We start from the raw sequence: 27,610 nt of genomic DNA, 5'->3' as shown, positions 1-27,610 counted from the left end.
GTAGATTTAAGTGTTAGGAATTCTACTCCGAGAATATTTGTAGAGAGTATAGCAATGTAAGGAAGTAAAATGTGGATGATCAACAGTTTAGATAAGAAAAGTACAGAAGCTTTTGAAATGTGATCCTACAGAAGATTTGTTGTGTCGATCACATAACTAATGAGAAGGAGGAATCAGTTGATAGGACATGTTCTGAGACATCAAGGTATCACCAATTTAGTACTGGAGGGTAGTGTGTATTAGTGGTGAGAGGAAGAGGAAGGGGTAAAAATTGTGGAGGGAGACCAAGAGATGAGTACAACAAGCACATTCATAAGGATGTAAGTTTCACCAGTTATTCAGAGCTAAAGAGGCTTGCAAAGGATATAGCAACATGGAGAGCTGCATCAAACCAGTCTTTTGGCTGAAGATCACAACAACAACAACATCAACAACACATTGGAATGACTTACAGTTACCGAAAGTAGAGATTGACGGGCCCACACCGGAGAAGGTTCCATGTGTGAAGTTCCTAGTCAAATAGACAAATAATAATCTGAGGTAATGCCAGAATGTATATAAGCTAACCAAAATGCTCACACTGAAATTTCTCTGATTGTGTTGACCTGTGGACACAACTGCTAGCATACTTTGCATAATTTCACTCAATACTGTCATATGTCACTTCTGGGGCAATGCAGCCAAGATAAAAAAGGATATTTATCTTACAGAAGCATACAATAAGAATATTGTGAAAGTTGATAACCAAACATCTTGCAGAAGCTCTATCAGTGAGTGATTCTTACACTTACATGCCAACACATACATTCCATAGCGATATTTGTGCTGCTTTTGCCTATTAATTTCTAAGTTGGTTCACTCTGCACGCCTACACATTCTCCTTCAGAGAAGGGCTCTGTAGACCATGTTGTATGAATGAATGAAAGGAAGAGGAAATGGGATGAGATGAGAAATGCAATACAGCAAGAAGAATTTGACAGAGCAATGGAAGATATACATCAAAAAAGGCTCTACAGCAAACAGCATTCCTTTGTCATTACTAAGGCCCTTGTGAGAAGCAAGCATGACAGTAGTTGACCCCAGGGTATCCAGGATATATGGGACTGGCGAAAAACCCTTGTGATTCAAGAAGAATACAATACTCATACTGTCAAAGAAGGCACCTGCTAACAAGTGTCAGTATTACTGAGCCATCAGGTTCATAAAACACGATTAGAAAACACAAATTCAAATTAGGCACAAAAAATGGAATGACTAGTAGTAAGCAAGATGGGGGAAGATCAGTTTTTGGTTCAGGAGAAATGCGAAAAGTAATACTGATGTTGTGACTTATTTCGGAACACAGACTGAAAGATAGCAAGCCAACAGTTACAACATTTGTATATTTAAAAAAGGAAAAGGAAACTTTCAATGTTGAGTTGATAACACACTCTGGAACTCTAAAGGTTGCAGGGATAAAATACAAGGAGTGAAATATTATTTACACCTTGTACAGAAACCAGATTGCAGATGCAACAGTGAAAGGACATGAAGGAGAAGCAGAGTTAAAGAGCAATGTGTCAGTTTCATGTAGGCAATGGGTGATACCTTCATGTGTGCGCAGCAGTAAAATTGCTTGTTGCAAACATTTGGTTACTTTTTTAACAACTATGACACAATTTCCAAGGGTGTAGTCAGGCTGGAATCCAACAAAGTGGTTACGCTGGAATCCAGCAGCACAGATTAAATTTATAATCGTTATTGTCACAAATATTTTACTGTTTTTTCCCACTACATCACAAATTATGGGGTTGTGGTTAGGTTGGGATGTTTGCTAGTCTAGTTGGGAGTTGGCAACACCAACAAATGTGAAAGGTAAAAAGCCTGGTTGTGGTGACCGACTGATCTGTAGCTTAGCCCAACATTTAGTTTAGGTTGAAATACAACAGTTTTACTCACGAAAAATAAATTATCATCATTGTTGTCATATATATTTATTTCTTCCAAATATGTTGTGAATTTTGAGGTTGTGGTTAGGTTGGGACATAATAGCACAGCTTAAATTAAATTAGTAATCTTCGTTTTCAAAAAAATTCACCTGTTTCTTCCAATGTGTTACAATTTTGCAGGTTGAGAATATATTGACATGAGAATGTGACAAGATTCCTTTGAAATACATCATCTGCCCACTGCATAGACTCAGTTCTTGACACAAACTCTTTCCTTCCCATCATACCTCACGGCAAGGCTATCCCCGTGTCATTCAATCTGATTGACCTATCATTAAAGGAAACCGAAGAGATATTTTGGATAAAAGAGAAATTTTGAATTAAAGTTCATTGAGAAGAAATATAAACTTTGATGTCGCCTAATGCCATTGTAATTTTGCCAGAGACAGCAAGGACTTGGAAGAGCAATTCAGTAGCTTAGCTAGTGTCCTGAAACAATAAGATGAATATCAGAAAAAGTAAAACAAGGTTAATGAAACTTAGTAGAATTAATTTAGGTGATGCAAGGGAATTCGGTTAGAAAATCAGACACTAGAAGTTGTAGACGAGTTTTGATATTTGGACAGCAAAACAACTGATGATGGCTGAAGCAGAGGGGGATATAAAATGAAGACTGGCAATATGTAGAAAAACACTTCTTAATAAACTTGTCAGCATCAAATATAAACTGAAATGGTAGAAAGTCTTTTCTAGTAATATCTGTTCTACATGTAGTCTTACACGGAAGTGAAATTTCTACGATAAGTGAGCAGAAACTTTTAAAATGAAGTGTTACAAAAAATACGGCAGAGCAGATAACTAATGACAAGATATTGACTCAAATCGGTGTGTGTGTGTGGGGGGGGGGAGGGGGGGGGGTGCAGAGGGGGGGGTGGTGTTGGGTGGGTGGGTGAGGGGGGAGGGATAATAGAAATTTATGGTGCAACTTGATTGAAAGATGGATTGGTTGATACGACACATCCTAAGTCATCATAGAGTATTAAATTTTGTAATTGACAGAGGTGTGGAGCACAAAAATTTTAGAGGAAAACCAAAGCTTGAATAAAATAAGCAGTCTCAAATGGATGTTTGGTGCAGTAGTTGCTCAAAGATGAACAGATTATCAAAGTGGTTGCACTCCAAAACAGGTTTCAAACTGATATCAACACCAATATTATTATTTTCTTAGCTGACGGATATTTTCAAGATGTAAAGGCACCATGTATCTCTGAAGATAACTGTATTCTTTCATATGAAGTTTAGGGCACTGCAGAAACAAATCCACATTTCTTTGCATGTGGAACTCTCATTCACACAGTCAGATGGATCTCCTTGGGATATGCTGAGCCTTCCTGTGCAATGGCTTGTACTAAAAAGTGTGAGGTACCTATAAATAAAGAAAACAACCTTCTCATTTTGAACTTATCTCACTCAGTCCTAAGGCTAACCACAAGCATATGTAAACTCCCCCCCCCCCCCCCCCCCCTGGATTCACATACACAGTTTTAAAAATCAGGAAGTACAAATGATCGAAAACCACAGCTCATTTTCAGTATAAAATCCCAAGACATGTCATCTGAGTCTTCACCCTATGACATCACAAAGCTATAAAAGAGTAAATGCTATAAAAACACAAATGAAAATACCAGAACTACCCAAAATGTTGATTCCATACCCCTAGTCTGTAGCCTAGACCAGGGGTTAGGTTGGGATACTTTTTTTGGTTTCAAATAAAAAATGTATGGTTGCCATAAAACAGTGTGTGCCATATTGTTTTACGACACACACATGATAAATGTAAACACAGGCCCACTGACTGGCTCTCAGGAGTATTTTAAATTCTATCAAAACCACTTTGCGAGTTTTCAAAACAAATAATAATGATAACTAGCTAAAGATCAGGAGAAATAATGGAATAATCAAGAGGCAGGGAAAAAGTGGGAAAGTTGGAGTGTCCTACCTAAATCGGAAGAGTTGGCAGGTATGCAATAAACTGTCACTATACTGCTGACAGCTATTCCCACTTACGCCATCCAAAATTAATCCATTTAAATTAATAAGGTACTGTTATTTTGGAAAAACCTGACACTGCTAACTGCTGTTTATCTGTCACTAGACTACAATGTTTAGATTTACTTTATTATAAAAGCTATTTCCAAAGAAAATATTTATAATACAGTACTACTTGTCATATAGCTTTATAAAAAATATTGTTACATGCCATGCAGCTAACAGAACTTTACTGTCTCTGGATCTAGATATTCAGACAGGTTTGCAAATTTGCAGAAAGAGTGGCTATGTTTATTTTATATAACTGTTTATTGCTTGAGCTGCTTCTTTTTAAACTGTGCTAGTAGGCACAAATCGTCATAACCCACGATATGTTTGAAAAAACAGTGACAAATTTTGGACCATAGAGAGTATAAAGGTAGGCTAACTGATGTGCCTTTCTGTCGCAGCAATTTAAAATATCACCGTAGCCTCAAAGCTAACCCCACCTTTGTAATTTCTAACATATTCCTGTAAAGACAATGAAACTGTTGTGACAATGAAAAAGACGAAAGTAATTCCTGTTTGTTTTGCAAGCAACAATTTATGCTGTGCTGTTGCAACACAACAAAACCACATTATCGTAATTGATGACAAGTTTGAAAAAAGGAAAGAAACATGCATCACATGATATGTTGTTATTGTAATAGATGAATGTTTCACTGCCAAAAAACTGAGTACGTTATTAGGTGCCTATGTAAACACAGGCTATTAATTCATAGTATGTTCAGAAAGGAGGAATGAAACTCTTGTGATGACGAATATTATACACACAATTCTCTCATTTACTAGCAGAAATGAATGTAAGCTCATATTTTGTGACATGTTTGAAGAAAAAAATAATGAAATATTTCTTAAGAGCAATATTATAAATGTAACTTATCCTAGTCCTGAAGACCAGCCTATCACAAAAAGCAGAGTTTTTTGCTTTCATACTCACTGGTCCTGCTAACTCACAACCAACTGTTGTCTTTGAACCTAACCAAGACCTCAGGCTAAGCTACAGATCAGCCTGTCACCACACCAGAGTTTTTTTCCTTTCACATTCACTAACTTTATCAATTCACAACCAAATTGTTGCCTTCCAACATAACCTAAACTTTGTGCTAAGCTACAAATCAGTCTGTCACAAAAACCAGGGACTTTTGCTATGACACTTACTGGCTTCGTCAACTCACAACTGAACTGTTGCCTTACAACCTAACCTATGCCTCAGGTAAGCTACAGATCAGCCTGTCATCACAGCCACACTGCTGTGTTCTGGGTCATTCTACTTCAAATTTCCCAGGGCATGTCATCCACTATCTTTCATGAAACTTTGTATAGTTCCTTATACTTATAACATAAGGACTTCTGAAAATTCTTTTTGGTCTCAGACTAAAACTTTTCTTTTATGTTGAATTTTCAATATAGTGATGTTCTAATAGTTTAGCCCTGTGAGAATGACCATACGAAGTGCCGCTTCCTTCAGAAATACTCAAAGTCAGGTGTATATGAAGTTTCTGATTTGGAATTAAGAGAGATATATAATTAACAAGAAGGCATTTATTTAAGCCGAAAAGTTACGAAGAAATATTAATCTACGGTATTTTCAAAGGATGTTGAAAAATAGTTATATTAAACTTCCCCAACATGCTGGGAATCTAGTTTTAATCTTAAATAATTCCCAAGGTTGTATGCTTCCCAAGAAAATAAAAATATTAATGTGTCTTATGTGAATGGACGCACAAATTGGAAATCAAAAAACTTTTTACTGTGATGAAAAATGGGCCATTCCTAGTAAGTTCACCCTGGCCTGATGCACACTGTATCAGATTTACATGATTTTTTTAAACTACTTGTTACTTTTGCCATGGTAATAACCAGTCTAAAATTTCTTCCACATATTTCATATAGCTTTTGAAGGAAAATAAGTAAAGTTTTCATAAACTTACATTGTATCTGAATACCAGAAAAAGAATGTATCATTATATGAAAAATTTTTAACTCCACTTGACTTGTAGAACTTAAATTGTTATGACCCAAACAATGATTTCTTTAATATTCAGTACACTTTTACACAGAATTGGTGTCAGGCCAGTTTTCTTTTCTTTTCTTTTTTACTGTAAGTCAAATACGATGACAAAAAGAATAGCTTGGGTATAGACAGACACAGGATTTTCATTTAAGTATTTGTAACATTCTTCAGGAGATCTATATTATGTAAACTGCTAAGCTTTAGTACATATCTCATGTTCTGTTAAAATAATAAAAGTACTGAGCCGAAAGTTATAATTTTAATTGAAATGTTTTCATTACTCATATTAACTTCATTTAGGGACATTATTCTACACAGCTAAATGCTTAAATTTAAAACATACACGTTCAGCAGTGAAGATCCTTTGAGTTCTTAAGTGAATTTTTTAAATAGTTTGTGTATTTTGAATCCACTGTGAGAAATTAGAGTCTGTTACTTCCATATGGTTTTCATTATAGTAAGACATTCTTCCTAATGTGCTTAATTCGGGTACACCAACAGTACATTAAATGTTTTATAAAGGCACAAAGAAGTCTTCCCTCAGAATTTACCTCTTCATCACACACATTCTTGATGAAGGCAAAGTACCACCTATCATATACAAGTGGCACAAAAGTGTTTTGTTGAAGACAGGTATGTGTCCATTGCAGGAAATTTTCAGTAAATGATAAATCAAGGAAAGCTTTCCGGAACAAGTTATTTTACTAACTTTAAATGAATGACAGGAAAGTGGTTTATAATTGTGAAAATTCCTGGTACCAAGTAGTGTGTGGGTTGTCAAAAATCTCTTTTCAAGATACTTCTGTAGAATATCTACATTGATTTTCTCAAAGAAATGAAAAAAAAATGTCAATATTAGCCTTGCAAAAATTGTAAACATCAGATACAGTTGTTGTTGTTGTTGCTGTTTTTTTTGTACATCATCCTCTAGTTGAAGACTAACATTTCTGACTACACATTTTACAGTACCTCCCAATTCATTACACGCAGATTTACCATGGCTAGTACCAAAAAAGGAATGTTCAGTATCAATGGAAAAATCATTTTTGTGTTCACACAAGCTTTTAAAGTTTTTTTTCTATTTTTATACTGAGCACCACATCTATCTTGAAATAAAGCAGTTTCTTAATTCATGGGTAGTGTTCAGCCAACCAAGCAACCATTTTTTTTGAACAGCATTTACAAATCCCACATCACACTCCATATCATCACTGATTAAACAATGGTTTGCTATTATCAATGTATTTTTGTCCTTCATTACATAAACACAAACTGAATGGATTGTACAGCTGCTTCTTGTCAAGTGGTAACTCTAGAATTCATTCTGAATTACAAAATTCTGTAGTTTTCAGCAAAATCCATTAACAGAATTGCTTTTACCGCATTTAAGATTTTCTTTCCAATTTTTCAGGGCCCTTACCCAACACTTGGATATAAATGACAGTGGTTTAAATGCCTATAATTTTGTTACTAAGCATTGCATTCTTCAACAGTTGCAGATAGCTTTACCAATTTAGTTTGATGATCTGTGTTAATCCACTGGCTGTACTCAATTTCATCATCAGCATCTTTGTAAGATAATTTTTCTTTCAAAAACTCTAACAGTTTGTCATTACTGGGACAATTATAACAGTTATTAAGCATGTAGTCATAGTTTTCTGAGACACATACAAGAAATTTTATACTTTCGTTATATGCTTCTTGAACGTGTCCCACATCCATAGGTAGTTTTACATTTTGGTGGATATGACAGATACACACTGAATGAGTGACTGCAGCACAAACTAAAATACACCACATCAGTGTTAGAGAACAAATTTTACAAGAAACTATTGTCAATGTTTGTATTCTCCCATTTAAAACAATAACATAGTTCCCTTAGGTTGCTGAGGAAAAGTCTTTTTGCACATAAACATTCTTCTGAATGCTAACTTTTGTCTTTTGCTCCTGGTAACATTTGAGTATATTCACATTTTCGGTAAAAATCAGTGACAAACTTTACTACAACTTCACCATTGACTATTTTACCCCTTTTTGTCTTAGCAACTGATAAAATACCCATTTCCATTTTCAGTTTCCTTGCCCATCGAACTACATACTCGCTGACATTGAATTCTGAGTTGTTTTATCTTTTGACCAAGAGGGAGGAACTAAAGTTAAAACTTGATTTTTTCAGATCTCATTAGACCAGCCACTTTTTCTCTTATTAACAGTATAATGCCATCAAAATCTTTAGCTTTCTTAACAATTTCATAATTCATTTTTATCCTCCTTACTGTCAGAAATTTCACAATCCACTGTCTGGCACACATTTTCTTCCAAAACATGCTTCACTTTTTCTAGCTTCCGTGCGGCATAAGAGGCCTTGCTGTGATTTGGGATGGAATGAAGTTTTAAGGGAGAGCACACTGAACCATCTAAAGTTTTCTTTGCATTCTTGACATCACTGATTTCAGTTTTTTGTTCACAAAACTTACAACATGTTGTACAAAGCTTTTTGTCTTGTTTAATATTGGTTCTTCTAGCACTTAACCATTTAGACAAAGACAAACTTACTGACCTCAATGATTTTAACTGTCTACCTGTGTGTCCTGAAAGGATCACAGCAAGTTCTTTGATGGCATTCAAAAACCTCTAAGTAACAGTAACTGTTAAGGGGTCGACAGAAGCGTCTGATCCCACGCGTCGGCTTTGACTAGTGACGTAAGGGTGTTGTTGTGTGTGACGTCATGACGGCGGGGAGTTTGGTTTGTGAGTTTGGCATGTTTGTAGATGTTGTCGTGTTGCGGTTTGTTGTGCTCTCTGGTGGTATATTCAGGGTTTTCGTTTGTGTGGTGTAAGGGGCTCAGTTTGCTTTTGCTCATTATCCAGAATTGTTCGAGTGTCGGCTGTGTTTGTAGTGGAACTCGTTTCAGTGAGTTAACGATTTTGTGTGAAGGTTAATTTAGTGTTGTTCACTGTACATAGTGTGGTAATTTTAGTAAAATTAATCAGTTGTTGTTTTTGTTCAGGAATGGATATGACGGATAAAATTAACAGTGCGCAGGTCAAGGGAAGTGTTCGATCCCAGTGTGTGGCTGTGTATGTTGATATTGGTATCGGGAGATGTTTTTGAGCTATATAGGTCAAGGGAAGTTTTTGATCCTAATTTATGGGATCGGGAGCTGCTGTTGAGCTATATAGGTCAAGGGAAGTGTCCGATTCCAGATGATATTGTGTTTAGTGGTATTTGGGGAGTTTTGTGAGTTGGTTTTTTCGTTGTTTTGTGTGGTTTTGTATGGGGGTGGGTATCTAAATTTCTTTATATTTAGTTTGCCCCCACCAAAAAACACCCCATTTCCCGCGCTTGTCCCGTTAGTGTCATTAGGCTTTTTGTGGAAAGTGCGTGTGTTTGTTTTTCGATGTATTTTCGTCCTCATAATGTGTATGTACCGACTTTATATGCGCCATATTGCAATTGTGGTTTATGGTCGTTTCCGCCATATTTGTGATGTCATGGGTCAAAGCAGACGGGCGGGATCGGACGCTTCCGTATTTCCACTGTTAAGTCCCCATATAGTTCTTCCTGGATCATCTGGAAAGTTTATATTGGTTTGTAATACTACCAAATCTTTTGGTCTTCACTCAGTTCTGACAATTTTTGAAGATTTTTTACTGAGGTGTAGGTCATCTGATGACATGGTGTTATGAGTAATTTTCTGACACTCAAGAAGAAACTGAGCACTACATCAGTCAAACACACCAAACCATCATGAACAGAATGATAGACAGCTGCATCTCAAACAAATATGACCAGTGCCATGGCAAGACAAAGAGCAACTGAGGCCCAATGGACTGATTGTTGCATGTCAGTGATGTTCAACAATACATGACAGCCATTGCTGCAGTATTTTCACTTATGTATGGGTTTCAAGCAAGCTGCCACAAACACAATAAACAGTTTATCACTCCGAGCTGTTGGTCAGCTGCACAGATAAATGTGATATAATACACTCTTTCAAAAAATCACTTAATAAAATAAATAAATTTGTCACATTGAAGACTAATTTGTCTGCCTCAAATAAATGATATTTGAATATGCTAATTTGAGACCCCTGTATCTGACGCAGAAGGTGTTAGACCTGGCAGAACTTACTTGGAATAACTATTTTTCATCACAGTAAAAAGTTTCTTTTATTTTTGATTTATTTGTGTGTCCATTCACAGAAAACCCAGTAATATTTTTATGTTATAAGAAAGCTCACAAACTTAGGAATATTTATGATCAAAATTAGGTTCCCTATACAGTGGAGAAATGTGATGTACGTGTTTTTAAATGTCCTTGTAATTTCTCCAGATTTTGAAATGTGAAATACATTAATATTTTTTTGTAATTTTCTTTGTAACTTTACTGCTTAAATAAATGCATTCTTGTCAACTATATCCACCTCTTAACTTCCGAAAAAATTCGAAATCAAAAGCTTCATATACATCTGAGTTACAAGTGTTTCTGTAGACAAGTCTACTTTGCAGGGGCATCTTTGCAGAGCTAAATCATCAAAACATTACTATATTGAAAATTCAATTTTTTAAAGGTTTTAGCCTGAGACCAAAAACAATTTCAAGAAGTTCTTATCGTACAGGTATAAGCAAACACATATAGCTTAATGAAAATCTTAGATGGAGGGTTACAAATCCTAGACATATTTGGTGATCTGAGATGGAATGACCCTTCCATCTAACCTAGACATCACACTAAGCAGCCTACCACCACAACCAAAGTTTTTTTGCTTTCATATTGTCTGGCTTTGACAATTCACCACCAAACTGCTGCCTTCCAACCTAACCTAGACCTCAAGCTAGGCTACAGATTAGTCTGTTGCCAAAAGAATGTTTTTGTTTGGTTTCAGATTTGCTGCCTTTGTTAACTCGCAAGCACACTTTCACATCCAAACTTAACAACAACCTCACAGATACCAATGTCAATTGCGAAAAACAGTCAAATATTTGTGGCAAGCAGTAATATTAATATAACTGCTGGTCATAATAGGAATGATAGGTATCAGTGAGAAGAAAGCAATAATGAAACTGCAACAAATTCTATTCATTTTGATTGTAAACTAATGCAGCAGCCTGCAAAATACATGATATCATGTCTGGCTCTTGTCGATTGTGCTTCCCCTACACACACTCAAAGAGGTAGCTGTGAAAGAAATTCTTGCACTACCTTGTGTGATGGAGGGACCATTTAATAGCAGCCCATGTGCCATCTATAGTATTTGTATGGGTACCCGTCTCAGCATCTCTGAAGGTCAATTTATGATTCATTTTATGGTGTTGGAAACCTTCATTTTTCAAATGTTTGTATGTCAAGAAACAATTTGAAATAATAGTTGTCCCTGATAAAGTATTCTCTGTAATAAGTTTTATAAGAATTGCTTTTGAGCTCCTCAGCACAACACAAAAAGAACACTCTTATGTCTCTTGCTTGACAGTACCAAAGACCCATCCTCCTATTTCTTTTTTATTCCCTCTGCCAAACTACTGCTTCCCAAAATGACATGTCCGCAGCTCGTGGTCTAGTGGCTAGCGTTGCTGCCGCTGGATCACGGGGTCTCAGGTTCGATTCCCAGTCGGGTTGGGGATTTTCTCTGCCTGGGGACCAGGTGTTTGCGTCGTCGTCATCATTCATGACAGCAGCTAGATTGGACTGTGTAAAAATTGGGACTCTGTAAGGGCATTGGTAACTGTGTGGCTGAGTGCCCCACAAACCAATCATCATCATCATCATCATCTAAAATGACATTGGTTGATGTCAAGGCTGTGTCCTTTGCCACCAAGTTTGTCATTGGTTCTTAGGCAGATTTCCATCCAAACGTTTGTACAAAATTGCGGCCAGTCCACCACATTTTACTTCACCCAATCTAGTTCCCAAGAAATAAATTTATATTTACGTTCGTACATCCATAAGTATGTAAACTGCAAAATAGTGCTAATTTTTAACTTGCTCCCTAAAGTGGCTGCTTTTGCTACATTTCCATACACTCCATCAACACAAACCTTAGACTCGTTAAGAACTATTTCACTGTCACATTTAATACATTTCCGTGTGTCTGCAGTTAATCTGCGACACATACACCAACAGATGATGTCACCGTGCAGAACTAAATCAGCCACTACACTTTACACCACATGCTGCCACAATTACAAAATATCTCTCTATACACCCACTAATGCACCAAAACACAGCTTAAGTATATTCACTCAGTTTCACAAATTTTGGAACTCAAACTGTGATTTGAATGAGAAACCTGCAGCTAAATTCTGCTTGTATACAAAATGTACCAGTAAGTGAGGTTTCCCCAATCTACTTTGTGCAGTTGTTCTAAAATGATAATCATTTGCATTTCCAGGCATGCAGTATATCTCACACCAATTTTACATTCGTTGCAAGCCATTTACATAGTGTAATTGCTCCAGCTTACCAGCCCATTGCTCCACTGCAAAAGTGTTAGAGGTTATATGGCACTGTTTTCTCTAACAATATACAATATTCTGCAATCATCTCTAACCTCCCTATGGAGAAATCTCTGAGTCAATTAATTTTGAGCACTTCCATTAATAAATGCCATACAGAACAATGTTTTACAGGAATTACTTATTGACACACAGGACCTACTCAATGCACCAACAACATAGCCATTATACGGTCGATGTCCATATTCCTTCTGGAAATCTAACAATTATGGAAATCTAACAATAGAGTATAACAATGGATTTACTATAGTTTATACATTTTGCCTTCCTCCACCACCTGAACAGTAGTAAGTAAATCAATAACCAAGAAAAAAAAATGGGCTGCAATATTGGAAGCACCTCATACCTCCACAAAAAGTAAAATTTAATCTATTCCATGATAAATTCATATCAGTATTTGAAAATAGCTTGCGCATAAGCTAATCAGAAGGGACATTAAACAGCCATATAAAAACCATGGATGACTAAGAGGATTAAAGTATCTTGTGAAAGGAAAAGGGAAACTTTTGGCAAGAACAAGTAGAGACCCTGTAGTATTGATTGGCGACTCCATGGAGTAGTTGCACACTACAATAACTACTCAAAATTACTAAGAAAGGTTATTAAAAAAATCAGAAATCAGTATGTCTGACAACAGAGTTAAGACAATATGGAATATATTGAACCAATAGACAGGACAACCAACCACAGAAGAGGATAAAATTACTATTGAATTGAATGGAAGAGTTATAAATGACAGATTACAGGTGGCAAATGTATTTAATAATCATTTCTTAAACATAGTAGAAAGCATAGGGACTAACAGTTCAAGAAAAAGATTGCAGCAATATGTTGAAGAAGTAGCTCTCACAAAATTACATCATATGAGTGTACCACCAACTTCTACTTCTGAAATTAAGAGGGTCATAGATTATCTCAAGAATAAAATCTCTTCTGGTTTTGAGGGGATTTCCAATAGAGCACTAGAGATTTATCTCCATATAATAAGTCTGGTATTGTCTGAAATATGTAATGCATCACTAACTCAAGGAATTTTTCCAGAGAGACTAAAATATGGCATTGTTAAACCCCTCTTTAAGAAAAGTGATGAGACATAACAGTAACTACCAACCTACTTCACTACTGACATCATTTTCCACAATTTTTGAGAAGGTGATGTATTCTAGAATAGTGTCTCACCTTGGCAACAATAATATCCTCAGCAAATCACAGTTTGTGTTTCAGAAGGACTGCTCTACTGAGAATGCCATTTACATGTTCACACACCAGATTTTACAAGTCTTAAATAACAAAATAGCACCGGTAGGTATTTTCTGTGACCTATCCAAGGCATTTGACTTTTTGAATCATAGTATACTCCTAGATAAATTTCATTATTATGGGATTGATGGTATAGCCAACCAATGGATCATGTCATACTAACCAAAAGAATGGAGAAAATTATACTTAATAGTAATCTGACCAACAGAACACAGGGTCTGACTGGGGAGAAATCACATATGGTGTTCCCCAAGACTGTATCTTAGGTCCACTACCATTTCTCACAGATGTAAATGAACTACCGTCTAATGTACAACTAGCAGAATTAGTTCTTTTTGCAGATGACACCAGTATTGTAATCACTCCCAGTATACATACAGAAATGGAAGAAATGGTGAACAAAGTTCTCAAAAGTATCATTGACTGGTTTTCTGCAAATGGTCTCGCCTTGAATTTCACAAAGACACGTCATATTCAGTTCTGCATCTCTAGGGGTACTGCACCAGTGATAAGTCTAACACACAGTGATGAAATAATACATATGGTAGAAACTTCAGAAGTCTTAGGTGTCCATATCAGTTCAGGCAGGGGGGTTACCATTATAGTCTTGGATGTTATTAAGTTTAGCATATGTTAAAATTCCGGGGTAAGAAAGAAACAAGTATTTTTTTGTTTTCTCCAAAAAAAAAAAAAAAAAAATCCTGTCCTGAGATACAGGCCTTCAAAGATGACACTGCGAACACCATTTTGAAGATGTGAATTTCAGAAATTTTTTTAAAATGCTGTATCTCTGTAACAGTTCTAGATTTTTTTTTTTACTTGAAAGATAACTGCTTTATGATTACAGTGGTATCCTCCATTTAGACATATCTGTCAAAGTTCTTTTACTGTCGCCTTTTGAATTTTTTTTTTATAATTTACAGAAAAAAAAATTTCAAAAATGCCAATCCAGAAAAGTTAGATTTTTTCTGTTGATTAGTACCATGTAATACTACATTCTCTGTAAAGGAGAGCTTCCACTTTTAAGTTGGACAGGCTTTATTTTAAAAAAATCATTTTTTAAATTATCACTGGTAATGTATGTCTTCAATGAAGCTGTTTCTAATTAATTTCTTTGTTACAATGTTTATTTCTATTGTCTGTGCTGCAGTTATTTCTTATCACTTTCTTTGTTGCAGTTACTTATTTTCACTTTTGTTGTAGTTCCTTGTCAGTTTCTTTGTCGTGGTTGTTCAGTGCTAACTTGTTTACTGAAGAGGCTTCTAAGAAATATGAGACCATTAAGTGTGTTCTGTGTTTTCGTGAGGAATTTGCCAGTTGACACAGTTGCAGTGTGTTTTGTGAAAAGGACTGTTTGAAATTTCTTCTGACTGGGGCCAGGGGAGAGTGAAGTGTGCTATTTGCTTATCCATCAAAGAGTGATATATAAGACAAACAAAAAAGCAGGCTTTGTTCAGGTTGGGAATAAGTGTTCTCATCTGTTTCAAAGTGAAGATGTTTCCAGTGATGACTTTTTGTGTTCTAAACGTTTTGACACAATAACAACACTGATAGTATCTGAACAAGGTGAAGCCTCCCATAGCGCAGATGATGCAGATTTTGCATCAATAGAGGTAGAATTAAATGCCCTGAATCAGTCAACGACAGAGGTAGGTGTTAGTCCTGTTAAGAAATTGTGGTCAGTGAAGTTGAGTCATAAGCTCTATGAATCAAGAAAGCGCTGAGAAATTACTAAAGCAAAATTACCACAGCAAAACTGACTACACTCTTCAAAGTAGGAATTTCATCTTCAGAAAAAAATGAACCAAAGCACTCTTTCCAGGAATTTTTCACAAATATCAATTCAGCTGTTGAATACTGTGCATCCTACAGTGAAAAGGTGCAAGTTTTAACTATTATTCCAGAGACATTTTCAAAGAAAATGATTTTGAACCACATTCCATCAGTACCAGTGTACATGGTAGACAAATCAAGATCCCTATTATGGTCATCCTCTAGAAGCAGCTCGAGTTCAAATAGTGCAGTCATTTTATCTGGAACATAAATGGGACTGTTCTCACCAGAGCGCCAACAAAAGATACACTATAACTGTAACAGCTGAATGTCAAACAGTTGTGAAAGTGATTAGGTACATGACTCACATTATTACAGAAACTTTTGCAATTTATAAGAGAAACTATACAACTTCACGTATTGGAAGATCAAAATTTTATGCACTACGACCTAAGTGGGTAGTTCCACACCCACCTACAGATGTCTTTTTATGTGTGTACTGCACGAATTTTGGACTTTGTGTGGTAACTTTGAAGAACTTACTGGAGCATGTGACATATGACACCTTGGTTGGGCATGTGAAGTCATTAGTAGTCTGTGACATAAAGAGAGAGACTTGTTTTTTTCAAGAATGTGGACTCTGCAGAAATTACATATGCGACATGGGAGGAAAATAAACTAATTATGAAAACTGTTGCCTTTGACAGTTTCATTGATGAACTTAGTAAATGGGTCAGTGAAAGCAGTAACACATCAGCATCTGAAGAAATTGCAACAACACATTGCAGAAGTGAAAGGGTGTGTACAGGCTGAAGAACTGTGTTTAGTGTTTCACTGTGATTTTGCTGAGAACTGGTCAGTAATTATTCCACAAGAAGCACAAGAGTATCATTGGAGTAATGACCAGGTTTCAATTTTTACAGGAGTGACATATTTTCAAAACAAGACCACAAGTGTTACAGTTAAAAGTGATGACACAGGAAATGACCCAGCACGCTTTGCTATCAATGCGCAAAATTCTTCAACTGCAAACAGGGCCAGAGAAGATCACCATCATTTCTGATGGTGCTCCTAGTCATTTTAAAAACTGTTACCAGCTGTTTGAACTGAGTAAGACACTTGTGCCAACTGACTGGGTATACAGTGCTACTTGTCACGGGAAGGGGCCTTGTGATGGTGTAGGCATGCTGAGTATTTTACAGGAGTGTGAAATCTTACACATCCACAGCCCTCATTATTTTGTCCAAAGAGGAAATTGAAGAATTCCGTGAGCAGATAAAAGAAGAATGGTCCAAACAAACTACTTCTGTGAAAGGAATTCAGAAGACACATTTTTGGACTCAAAGTAATGGGCAAACTCGTACTGCACACACGTTAAAGAGCAAGAAAGAAGAAATTTCGTTCATTTGGCCAACGCCCCAGAAAAAGAAGGGTAATATTCAGATTCACAACCTGTGAATGGAGATGTTTGTGGCATGTGTGTATGACTGTGGCTGGTGGATTGCTGAGATTATAAACACGTTATGAGTTACATAAAATTGTAGTGAACTTTATACTACCTCATGGATCAGCTGCTGGGTATAGGTTTAGAGCTGAAGGACAGCAACAATGCCATCAGTTCTCACTTCCTGTTCACAATGTTTTGGAGACTGTAAGTGCTCCAATTCCTATTGGTTCAACAGGAAGACATCACTCTATACCAAAGGAAAATATTGAACCAGTGGAACACATTTTTAGTTCATTGACTGGCTAATTTCAGTACAAAGCAGAGTGCACAGAAGTTGTATGAATTGAAAACTAAGTCTTTGGACCTTTCACATACATTTTGGAAACATTTAAAATGCTTAAAAAATAAATCTCTTACTCATCTTTCAAAAACAAATCAAAACAACTTTTATGTATGGCAAAAATTTCAATTGTTTATAAAACCTGTTCAACCTAAAAGTGGAAAATCTCCTTTTCAGGGAACGTATAGCTATATGGTACTGATCAACAGGGGGGAAAAAAAATCAAGATTTTATGGATTGTCATTTTTGAAAAAATAAAATATGTTCCATAAATTATAAAAAATGTTCAGTACGCTATAGTAAAAGAACTTTGACAGGTAAGTCCAATTGGAGGATTTATTTGTAATCATAAAGCAATTATCTTTCAAAAAAACGATAATATATCTACAACTGTTCCAGAGATACAGAATTTTAAATTTTTTTCCAAAATTCACATCTTCAAAATGGTATGCAGCACAATGTCATCTTTGGAGGGCTGTATCTCTGAGCAGAAATTTTTTTGGAGAAAAAAAAATTAAGTGTTCCTTACTTAGTCCTTCATTTTAACAAATGCTAAATTCAATAACATCCAAGACTATAAAGGTAAGATTTTTTACTAGGCTGCCTGAATTGATATGGACTATGCCATATTGATGAGAATTTAAATTGGAAAGAAAAGCATTTTTGGAACTCCTAAAACAATGTAGTTCAGCCACATTTGCACTTAGAATCATAGCAAATTTTGGGGAGAGAGAAATCAGTAAGTTGACATATTTTGCATATTTCATTCAGCAATGTCTTATGGAATAATGTTCTGGGGAACTCATCTTTAAGAAAGAAAGTCTTCATTGTCCAAAAATGTGGTGTAAGAATAATATGTGGTGTTCATGCGTGATCATCTCATAAACATCTGTTTAAGGAGTTGGGCTTTCTGACTACTGCTTCACAGTATATTTATTTCGCCATGAAGTTTGTTGCAAACAATCCACTACAGTTCAAAAGGATCAACAGGTTACATAAAACATTCTAGAAAAAAAAAAAAAGGGCATTCATTAGTCAACATTAAGGTTGTCTTTAGCAGGGAAAGCGGGTGCACAACGCTGCAACAAAAATGTTTGACCACTTACCCAGTGACATAAAATGTCTAACAGACAGCAACATACAATTTGAAAATAAATTGAAAAAGTTTCTACTTCACAACTTCTTCTCTTCCGTAGAAGAATTTCTATATTTTTAATGTGCAAAAGGTGATGGTTAGGAATTACTAACTCAATCTGTATATATTCTTTTCATTTCGGGGGGGGGGGGGGGGGGATTATGTTATGATGTTTAGAGTACAAATACATGTACAAATTAGTTTGCAATATGAATATAAAATGACTCATTCCACATCATGATGATTTTACGTGCAGAATGATCCATGGAACATGAAAGTAACTAACTAACTAAAGGACAAATAATGCATCCATAACAACAACTCCAACATCTTTACTGCATTAAAAACACAAGGTAACACCATCAGTATTCCTTTCAACTACCTAATTATGTTTACACTTTTATTCACCACGTGCTGAGTTTTTTAAAACCAGCGTTTTAAGCATTAGGCCTAAATAAATATTAAATCATACCTCTCCCAAAGCTTCATAGTGCCTCTGACTAAAAGAATGGTCCTCACTCACGCTAAACTGAAATGGATCATCGCCTGGTTGTCCAGTGCTGCCGCATATTTTACGAAGTTTGCCCTCTGAAAAATTATGAACAATACGTATCAACATGTAGCAATAACAATTGAAGCATTCATACGCCTGGTGGTATGAATGAGTTAGTAACCAAACATACGCAATTAAAATGTTGCAATTACACGAAATATGCCTTTAAAATCACATTCACTTTAATTTCTTGGCTAAAAAAAAAACATGGAAGAGCATTCTATAACACGTGGAATAATATCATGTATGCACATGCCGGTTTGCTATGCACCAATACGCAACACTTCGTACATAAATCCTTACAACTTGGTGAGATAAAACAATTATCTTGCACAGAAACACTGCGACTCACATGTTACAGGTTAAGCTGTACATATTTCCATTGTATTCGCAAAACTGTCAGGAGAAAGAACGCTTTACCTGAAATGCACAAGAACTTTGAATCATTTAATTAGCTGAATTTGACATAGACACAATACAACACACCATCCAGTTATTTTGTTACATGGACCTTCGGTAATCGTCAGGTGGACAAATATTGTGCTCTCCGTTTTAATTACAAAAAGTTCACTTTGAATACCTTCGTATTATTAATTACTGCGTTGATTCAGGCACACTGATCTCAATGCTTCTGTGATTACTGCAGGTATGTTGATACAGAAACATTTTCAGCACAGTCACTATATACATAATAAATCAAGCAATACATTAAGAACAAGCCACACAAACATGACAGGCATCAGCACCTTTATTAAATGCGTAGCCAAATCCTTCCAGGGTTCGTGGAAACTGTTCACCATTAGAAGTCATTGTAAAAGTAGTCATCTGCAAGAGAAAAAGTTTGAAGCACGCTCCCACAAGATGTGTGTAAACAAAACTGACAGATGTTCCTGTATGGAATATCTTTGCCATCAGTTCTCCAAACAGCTATTGCGCATGTCGCGCGGTAGTTCCCCTACGATTGCTCACAGATGCGACGATTACGTGTTCCTTCCCACTGAAACTAGGAACTCATGCAATAAGCACCACAAGTGTATACGTTTCATGAGTATGCGAGGATTCAGTTTCTCCTTACTGAGAGGTTTGAAATCTAACGTAAAAGCTCTTAATCATTTAAGAACTGTAATATAAGTAATTTTTTCTGTCTCAAATGTCCGTTATAGAAGTGCCAAAACAGAAGACAGTGTATTAATTTCTACCGTAAATTTAGTCGTCACTCCTTAAAGTGTCTATTTTTAGATATTCATCTCCCATCTGGTAATACATGCAATATGCTCACATGATAAGACGTACTTTATCATATACGTTACAAAATAATAATAATAAAATAAAATAAATGTGACCCACACAGTTTTATGTAAGAACGATTTTTTCATAGGGCACCAACTTCTTAGTAACCAAGTGAGCTCCATACTACGCAGATATGGAGCTCTGGTCTGTCAATATAGAACTGCAACGCGTTTCCAGATACAACAGTGTCTCGGAGACGATTTACTTGTCAGGATACGAACGTGAGCGTTAACACAACACCCAGTCGCTGAGTGGAGAAAATCTCCGAGCCGGCTGGTAATCGAACACAGGCAGCTTCGGTTAGCATATTTGTTGTTTACTACTCTTCTTTTTATGAATGACGTGTATTTTAAAGGTTTGGCCGCCATGCTGTAATTGGGCAAAATTCAAAGTAAGAGTATCATTTTATTTATTTATTTATTCACCCATTGACAAATTTCTTTCTATAGATGTTTTCATTACACACACACTTGTGTTACTTAAAGCATGCTACGTCCTCTTTGTCTACTTTGATTCTTTGGTAAAATACAGTGCTTTGGGTCTTTGCTCTATTGTTTCTACCTAAGTACAAGCTATCACTGTATCTGGTCTGACGATTATGTATTGAGCTGTTTGTTGCCTACTGCTCAATGGTTTTTGTGTAAACACTGCAGTTTGAAGTATGTATTCACTTGGAACTGTCGTAATACCACATTTTTTGAATAACTCATTGTAGTGGCCCCTTTCGTGACTTGCTCATTATTCTGACGGTTTGTTTTTGCAGTTGGAACACATTTCCACATTCGGAGCATTTATACCCCAGAATGTTATGCCAGAACTGATAACGGAATGTATGTGTGCATAGTATGCTGCTTTGCTCTTTGATCGCATATATTTATAATACATCACAGATATACAATATTTATTATCGAAGGTGTCGTGCTATAACTATGGAAGCAGGTAGTCAGAAAAAGAAGCGACCTAAAACTTTTCTCAATGTGAGAAATTGTGCTGGGCCAGTATAAAGATATTGATAAAGTAACTGCGGCCAACAAGGTAAAGGCATGGACAGTAGTTGTTGTTGACTGTAATTCTCATAACGTTGGGACAGATCGTGACTGAAAGTGTGGTGTCACCGCCAGACAACACACTTGCTAGGTGGTAGCTTTAAATCGGCCGCGGTCCATTAGTACATGTCGGACCCGCGTGTCGCCACTGTCAGTGATCGCAGACCGAGCGCCACCACACGGCAGGTCTCGAGAGACGGACTAGCACTCGCCCCAGTTGTACGGACGACGTAGCTAGCGCTGCACACTGACTAAGCCTCGCTCATTTGCAGAGCCGATAGTTAGAATAGCCTTCAGCTAAGTCAATGGCCACAACCTAGCAAGGCGCCATTAGCATTACATAGCTTGTATCTAAAGAGTCTCACTTGTATCGTCAAGAGCGATGTACCACAAGGATGGATTAAAGTTAAGTATTCCAGGAGCTACGTACTTTTCCTTATAGCATTCATTACGTATCCTGTTTCAGACCTATCTACTAGCCTGCGTGAGTTAACGCGTGCCTTTCGGCTACTTCCAAGTGGCGTGGTTGTCTTACTACGCCACAACAGAAAGAGTATGAAAACGTGTTATGAAAATGTTAAGAAAAGGACCAAGAAAGAATTTGCACATGACAAGCTATGATTTTAAGGCGTACTTTCTAATTATTAGATTTCATTTTTTTATGTATGTGATATGTGAATTGGAGCAAAAACTGTGCCAAAATTTTTCAAGGTATATGTAAAAAACTGGAGGCAATGGTTTCATAAAGTCTAGTCCTACCGAAAGTGGACAAAAACTAATTGCAGCCCTGAAGCCACAGTTTTTTCCTATTTCCAATGTCTATGATGATGATGCAGATTTTCACCCCGAAGGTATGTGCAGTGGTTTGTAAACATTTTAATGTGATTGCACAAAATTTTTTGAAGCAAATTTTCTGCATAAAAAGTAGTTTATTACGTTATTCGTTACGTTCTTGTTCTAATACAGACCTAGGTAACACAGACTGTAGTTCATTCACAACATCAGCAAACGAGGAAAGAGCTGTAACATCAAACGAAAATATTGCTCTTGTTGATGAGAATGAACACGAAGACGAAGGAGAGAATGTATACATTGAGTTGGTAATAAGGGTAATGCACTAAAATAATGTAACAACTTTATTGTGAGAGCACAACATCGCGCAGTTTGCACTGAAAATAACCTCTAACAACAGGTAGATGCCCAACACACAAGCCAGAATTCTGTAATGGTGTCAGACTCTCGTCCCAAAAACAAAAGAACAGAAAATGTTCTCCATAAGTAATGCCAGTTATACAAGAGAAGATTAGTAAGCCTCGAGTGTGAATATAAAGCCAAAGTACACTGATTACCTGCGTAACATGAAATAAGAATGGAAATCCTCAAAATAGATAAAGAAATTAAAGAATTGGAACTTGAAGAATTGAAAATACAATCAGACTTTTAATCTGGCACATTGTAAATTTCTTCCAATCTTGTACTTTTTTGTATAAATATCCTGTTAATAAATTTCGCACTCATTGCGTTACGACTCCAGTTTCCTTGGTTTTCTGTTGGTATGTAGCCTACTGGAATTTCTTCATGGACAGATTTTCATTCCAAACTTGTATGAGGTGTTATGTATACATTTAAATACGCTCTGATTAATGTTTCGAGACAAATTTGTTGCGTAAAAGGTAGTTTATTACATAATTCGTCATATTCTTGTTCTGATACAGATCTCAATAAGCAGGAGACAGAGAAGCAACTAAAACTAAAAGAAGGAAAATATAATCTGGCTTTCAAACTTGACACTTTGTAAATTTATTCCAGTTTTTTAACTTCTTACATAAATACATCATTAATAAATGTCGTCGTCACTGCATTATAGCCTCTGTTGGCTTCATATTCTGCAAGTACTGGAATTTCTGCGTTCAATCTTCTTCCAGCAAATACATCGTCTTCAGTTTCATGCTCCTCCTCTGATGGATTGACAGCCACATTGTGCAAGAAAAATACTGCAACTATTATAACCGCTGCACGATTTACTTTCACCCTGAGTCCTAAACTCAGGCAGGTAAATCGTCTTTTTACTACTCCAAACATTCTTTCAAGTACTGATCTGATTTTCTTGTGGGCACGATTCTAGGTTCGTTTAGCCACCATTTCTTCACGAAGTACCAGCGTCAACAAATACCTGCAACACTGATAACCACTGTCTTCCAGAAGTGTGCCTTCCAGAATTTCTCCTGTTTTAACTAAGCATGTATGTGTGAGTTTCCGAAAATAATTCTGTCATGGACATTTTCTGGCCATCTCGCCGCCATATTTAAACATCGTATCTTAGCGTCTCAGATGGCTTTTACATTTATAGAAAATCGCCTGTGATGATTTCTAAACGTCTCAGCACTGTCGCGATTAGGTGATTTGATGGGGTTGTGAGTGCAGTCAATAGCGCCTAAAACGCAGGAAAATTCTCTGTTTGGTAAAAATCACGTTGTTTGTTGCTAACGCCATTTTCATCCATTGGCATTTTGATAAATTCATTTTTCAATACCTTATGGACAGCTCTGTAAGTTGCTGCTATATCGACTTTAAATAGATCACCAACCACTATTTGAAAGATTCCTATGGCATAATGTCTTAAGGTTAACAGCAACATGCACATTCCAGTCAGTGGTTTCATCAGATAGTCTCTGAGCTTAGCTCCAACTGCTCAACAGTAATTTTCTGCAAACGAAACCTCAGCTTAAACGACTTTTTATTTAATTGCAAGAATGGAGTCATCCTTTCACGGAACATGCCGGGAGCTCGCTGCATCTCGTTGTCGTCGCCCTCTGTGGACACATCTGTATACTCAGATATCTGTAAAGTAAACGAAAGGAAACAATGTATTTCACATCGTGTAGGGCTGCTGCCCACAGAATTTTGTCCACAAGTGGCCCAGAACGCTCGGAAAACGGAGAATGTAGTATGGTTTCAATGGTATGGGATGGAGTGGCATGGTGAAGTTGTTTAATTATGTTTACGATCAGTTAAGTAGAGGAAGTAGTAGCAAGTGGAATAAAGAATTTCCGAGAATTGACGCAGGTTCGAACATCTTTTGCACTGAAGCCAACAACGGAACCTCTGCGCCACCGAAAAGAATAAAACTATGTTACATGGTTAGGTTCTTTTTTTCAGAATACTTGCTTATGTTCTATTTATCCACGCATGTGGAATTGTCATAGCAGCTAAAAGACGTGTTCAGTAGTTACAATTTAGTTCAAATTGCATAGTTTCTGCTACTTTAGCCAAGAAGAGAACGAATATAAGAGATGTTGAATCGTTAATGTCCAATGTAAAAATTCTAATGTTTAAGTGTTGACTGCAAATATTTCGAATTTTCCTTTCTTACTCTGCTGCTAAGTGTCTATAAAGTGGCTTTGAACTAATCACATAAATTACAAGTCGTCTTCCAAGAGGCATTACGAGACTGATCATTATGTACATGCAGTAGTCGAATATCACCCGATTTCACGCCTATATAATCTCGGGTTAAAGTTTCTGAAACACAGATTTCCAGGTTAAGTATGATCAGAGCTAATTTTCTGCCCTAACCTAAGGTTAAATGCTTTATAAAATCAACTTTAGTTACGTTTTTCTTATTTGTCCAGTGGTGGACTGCCATACATGCTTTTACAGCTTTTACTTCCGATATTTCTGCTGACCTATCTGTAATTATTTTATTGCTGTCATCAGCGAATAACACAGTTTCTCCTAGTGTGAACTGCAGTGGGAAGTCATTAATGTGGATGAGAAACAATAGTGCCTGACATGTTCTCTTGAGGTACTGCAGTGTTCAGATATTCTTCATCTGAAAGATGCGTTACCATATAATATGAGCCATTTGAAATTTGGGATATATCTACCTATTGCACTCTGTCTACTAGGTTTAATGGAACCCGTAGCTTTGAGTCTTCCCTGACATCATAGTGTTTCAGCTAAGCCTTATATGTTTCTAGCTGAATAGAGGACAGTATTTATTGTAAAATTAGTTAAAGGATCATCTGTTCTTTGACCAGTAAATAGATGTTTCTAGACTTAAGAATAAAGTATGGGAAAAAATAAGCAGTAGTTCCTATTCAAAAACAACTTCAGTCAAATCTACAGAGCAGCTACAGCAGATGTAAAATTTGTTCCCCAAGAAAGAAACATCTAAATATTATACCTAGAAATGGTGCCAGAGGCTACAGATCAATGGCACCTCATACGTGAAATGTAAATTCCAAGTTATGTACAATGAAATTTACAATTTGATAAAGTTGTCAAGGGAAGAACGCCACAATCCAAGTAGGGGCATAATATAAGAGCAACTGTGATAGTCTGCTTTGTGGAATAGTTTTCAGAGTATCCAACTGTGCGAACACAGACATAATTGAGATTGATTTCACTGACAATCTTGAGAGGTGTTACTGGCTAGCTTGCTGTTGTATTTATGACTTAAAGTGATTAATTCATTATAGCAGCAAGATGTTTCTAAAGAAAGTACCATTGCTGAATTATTGAACATTGTGCATCCATTTTTGTAGTTGTTGGGCATATATAAGTTTCGTTTCTATGATATGATTATTAATAACTATATTGTGCATATATAGGAAGAATAAGATGCTAACATTTACAGTAAACAACCATAATCGTTTTTTATAATCCTGGGGTAGAAATATACCTATGGTGAAAACCAAACTGGAGGCTGTTATTGTGTCTCACCCTGAATGTTTGAGGAAAAGTAACTGTTTCATAGAGATAATTTTGTTCAGTAGCCATGTGTAATCTGGGAGGGAAGGGGAAGTACCTGTAGGTGTGACAGCTTCACTGTGTTCTTCGTTCTTTTCTACAGTCATCTCAGCTTAAAACTGTCAGTTTTGTTTTCAGAATAAAAATATATGTTCTAAAATATGAAAGAATTAGCGGAGCTGCAGATGGTGCTACTTCAAAAGTAGCATAACAGGAACCAGGGAAGGGAGGCGGAACTGTATTGGTGAAAAAAAGAACATAAAGTTCAAATCTAGGATCAAAAAATACAAATTAAACAAATGACTTCAGAACAAAAGTATATTATTCTATATACAAGTGGTCATTTTATTTTCACTTAATTACATCAGAGAAGTGAAATAATTAACAAAACCATCTTTTGTGTTGATTGAGACTACAGCAGTTTTTGTATTTTCTACCACACTCTTGAACTCGACTACAGCATCCACGAGGCTCAAAACATTTTATACAAACAATTTTGTGATATGGAATGCTTATTGCTCACGTGAGAGACGCTATTTCTGCAGACGATGACTAAACTACATATGAAATGACGCACGCGAAAATACACAGTGTCCTCTTAAATTCGTGCCTGCTTAACAGGATGGGAATGCTATTGTGGAAATAACCAACTGGGGAATAAAATTGTGTCATAGAATGAGTACTCCAAGTTAACTAATAGTTAGCTCATTCCTCTTTTAGCTATCCCTGGATTTAATGAAAGATTGTACAACTGACCCTAAGCTTGCTAACCAGCCAAAATCATCGGTTAAGTTAGGGGTTATTCTGGTTCTGTACAATGTGTCCTCGTGCTATTCAGGGGAATAGAGCTTAACTGGCTGCTAACCAGAGATTGTACAGGCTGTCACTATATGCAAGAAACAGCATCTGAGTGTGATTTGGAAGCTATTAAACTAGAAATTAGTTATTTGATGTGTCTAGATCAACGAATACAATAAGGTTCTAACATTTTGGAAGAGTGGTGTGCCTGAAGATGATATTTACATACTAGTGGTTAGTCTACCATAGCAGACAGCATTTTCGTCTTCGGGTGTTATTACTTTTGTAAATGTGTTTGAGGCCCCTGATTTATTCCTGCATGAAATCTATTTTTTGATCTAACATTTAGGGTTCACTTTCATTGTATTTAACTCTTGTTACTGCTATAACACCATAATATGCATTATAACTTTAGTATCCATCCATATGATTTCAGTTGACACCATGTTGGAAGCTGTGCAACTACATAGAGTTTGTGGAATCCTGTGTGAATAATAGCTTACAGTGCCTCTACAGAAACCACCAAGATGTGGCATCACATTATTTGCGTGTGTGTGTGAACCCGGTTTTACATACGAGTTACTGAGAGCATTTATAAAAATCAAGGATATTACTGTGGAATAGCATTCCAATTAGAGTTAACTCTTTGAAGGTAAACTTTTGTAAG

General features: G+C 36.4%; 1 protein-coding gene across 1 annotated transcript in view; it reads right to left on the bottom strand.

Annotated features, from left to right (window-relative positions):
- Positions 1–20,013, bottom strand: part of LOC126198685 (FAM172 family protein homolog CG10038) — a 266,737-nt gene extending 246,724 nt beyond the window's left edge. The window contains exons 1-2 of the mRNA XM_049935180.1: positions 19,804–20,013; positions 18,977–19,092 (exon numbers count right to left, since the gene is read on the bottom strand). Of these exons, the coding sequence (XP_049791137.1) occupies positions 18,977–19,092; positions 19,804–19,969 (282 nt within the window). The 5' untranslated portion in view covers positions 19,970–20,013. The remainder of the gene's footprint in view (positions 1–18,976; positions 19,093–19,803) is intronic.
- Between the last annotated feature and the right edge of the window lie 7,597 nt (positions 20,014–27,610).

This window comes from Schistocerca nitens, chromosome 8 (assembly GCF_023898315.1).
Source record: "Schistocerca nitens isolate TAMUIC-IGC-003100 chromosome 8, iqSchNite1.1, whole genome shotgun sequence".
NCBI classification, from domain to species: domain Eukaryota; kingdom Metazoa; phylum Arthropoda; class Insecta; order Orthoptera; family Acrididae; genus Schistocerca; species Schistocerca nitens.
Note: the sequence above shows the minus strand (reverse complement) of the source record. Positions and strands in the feature narration are given on the sequence as shown.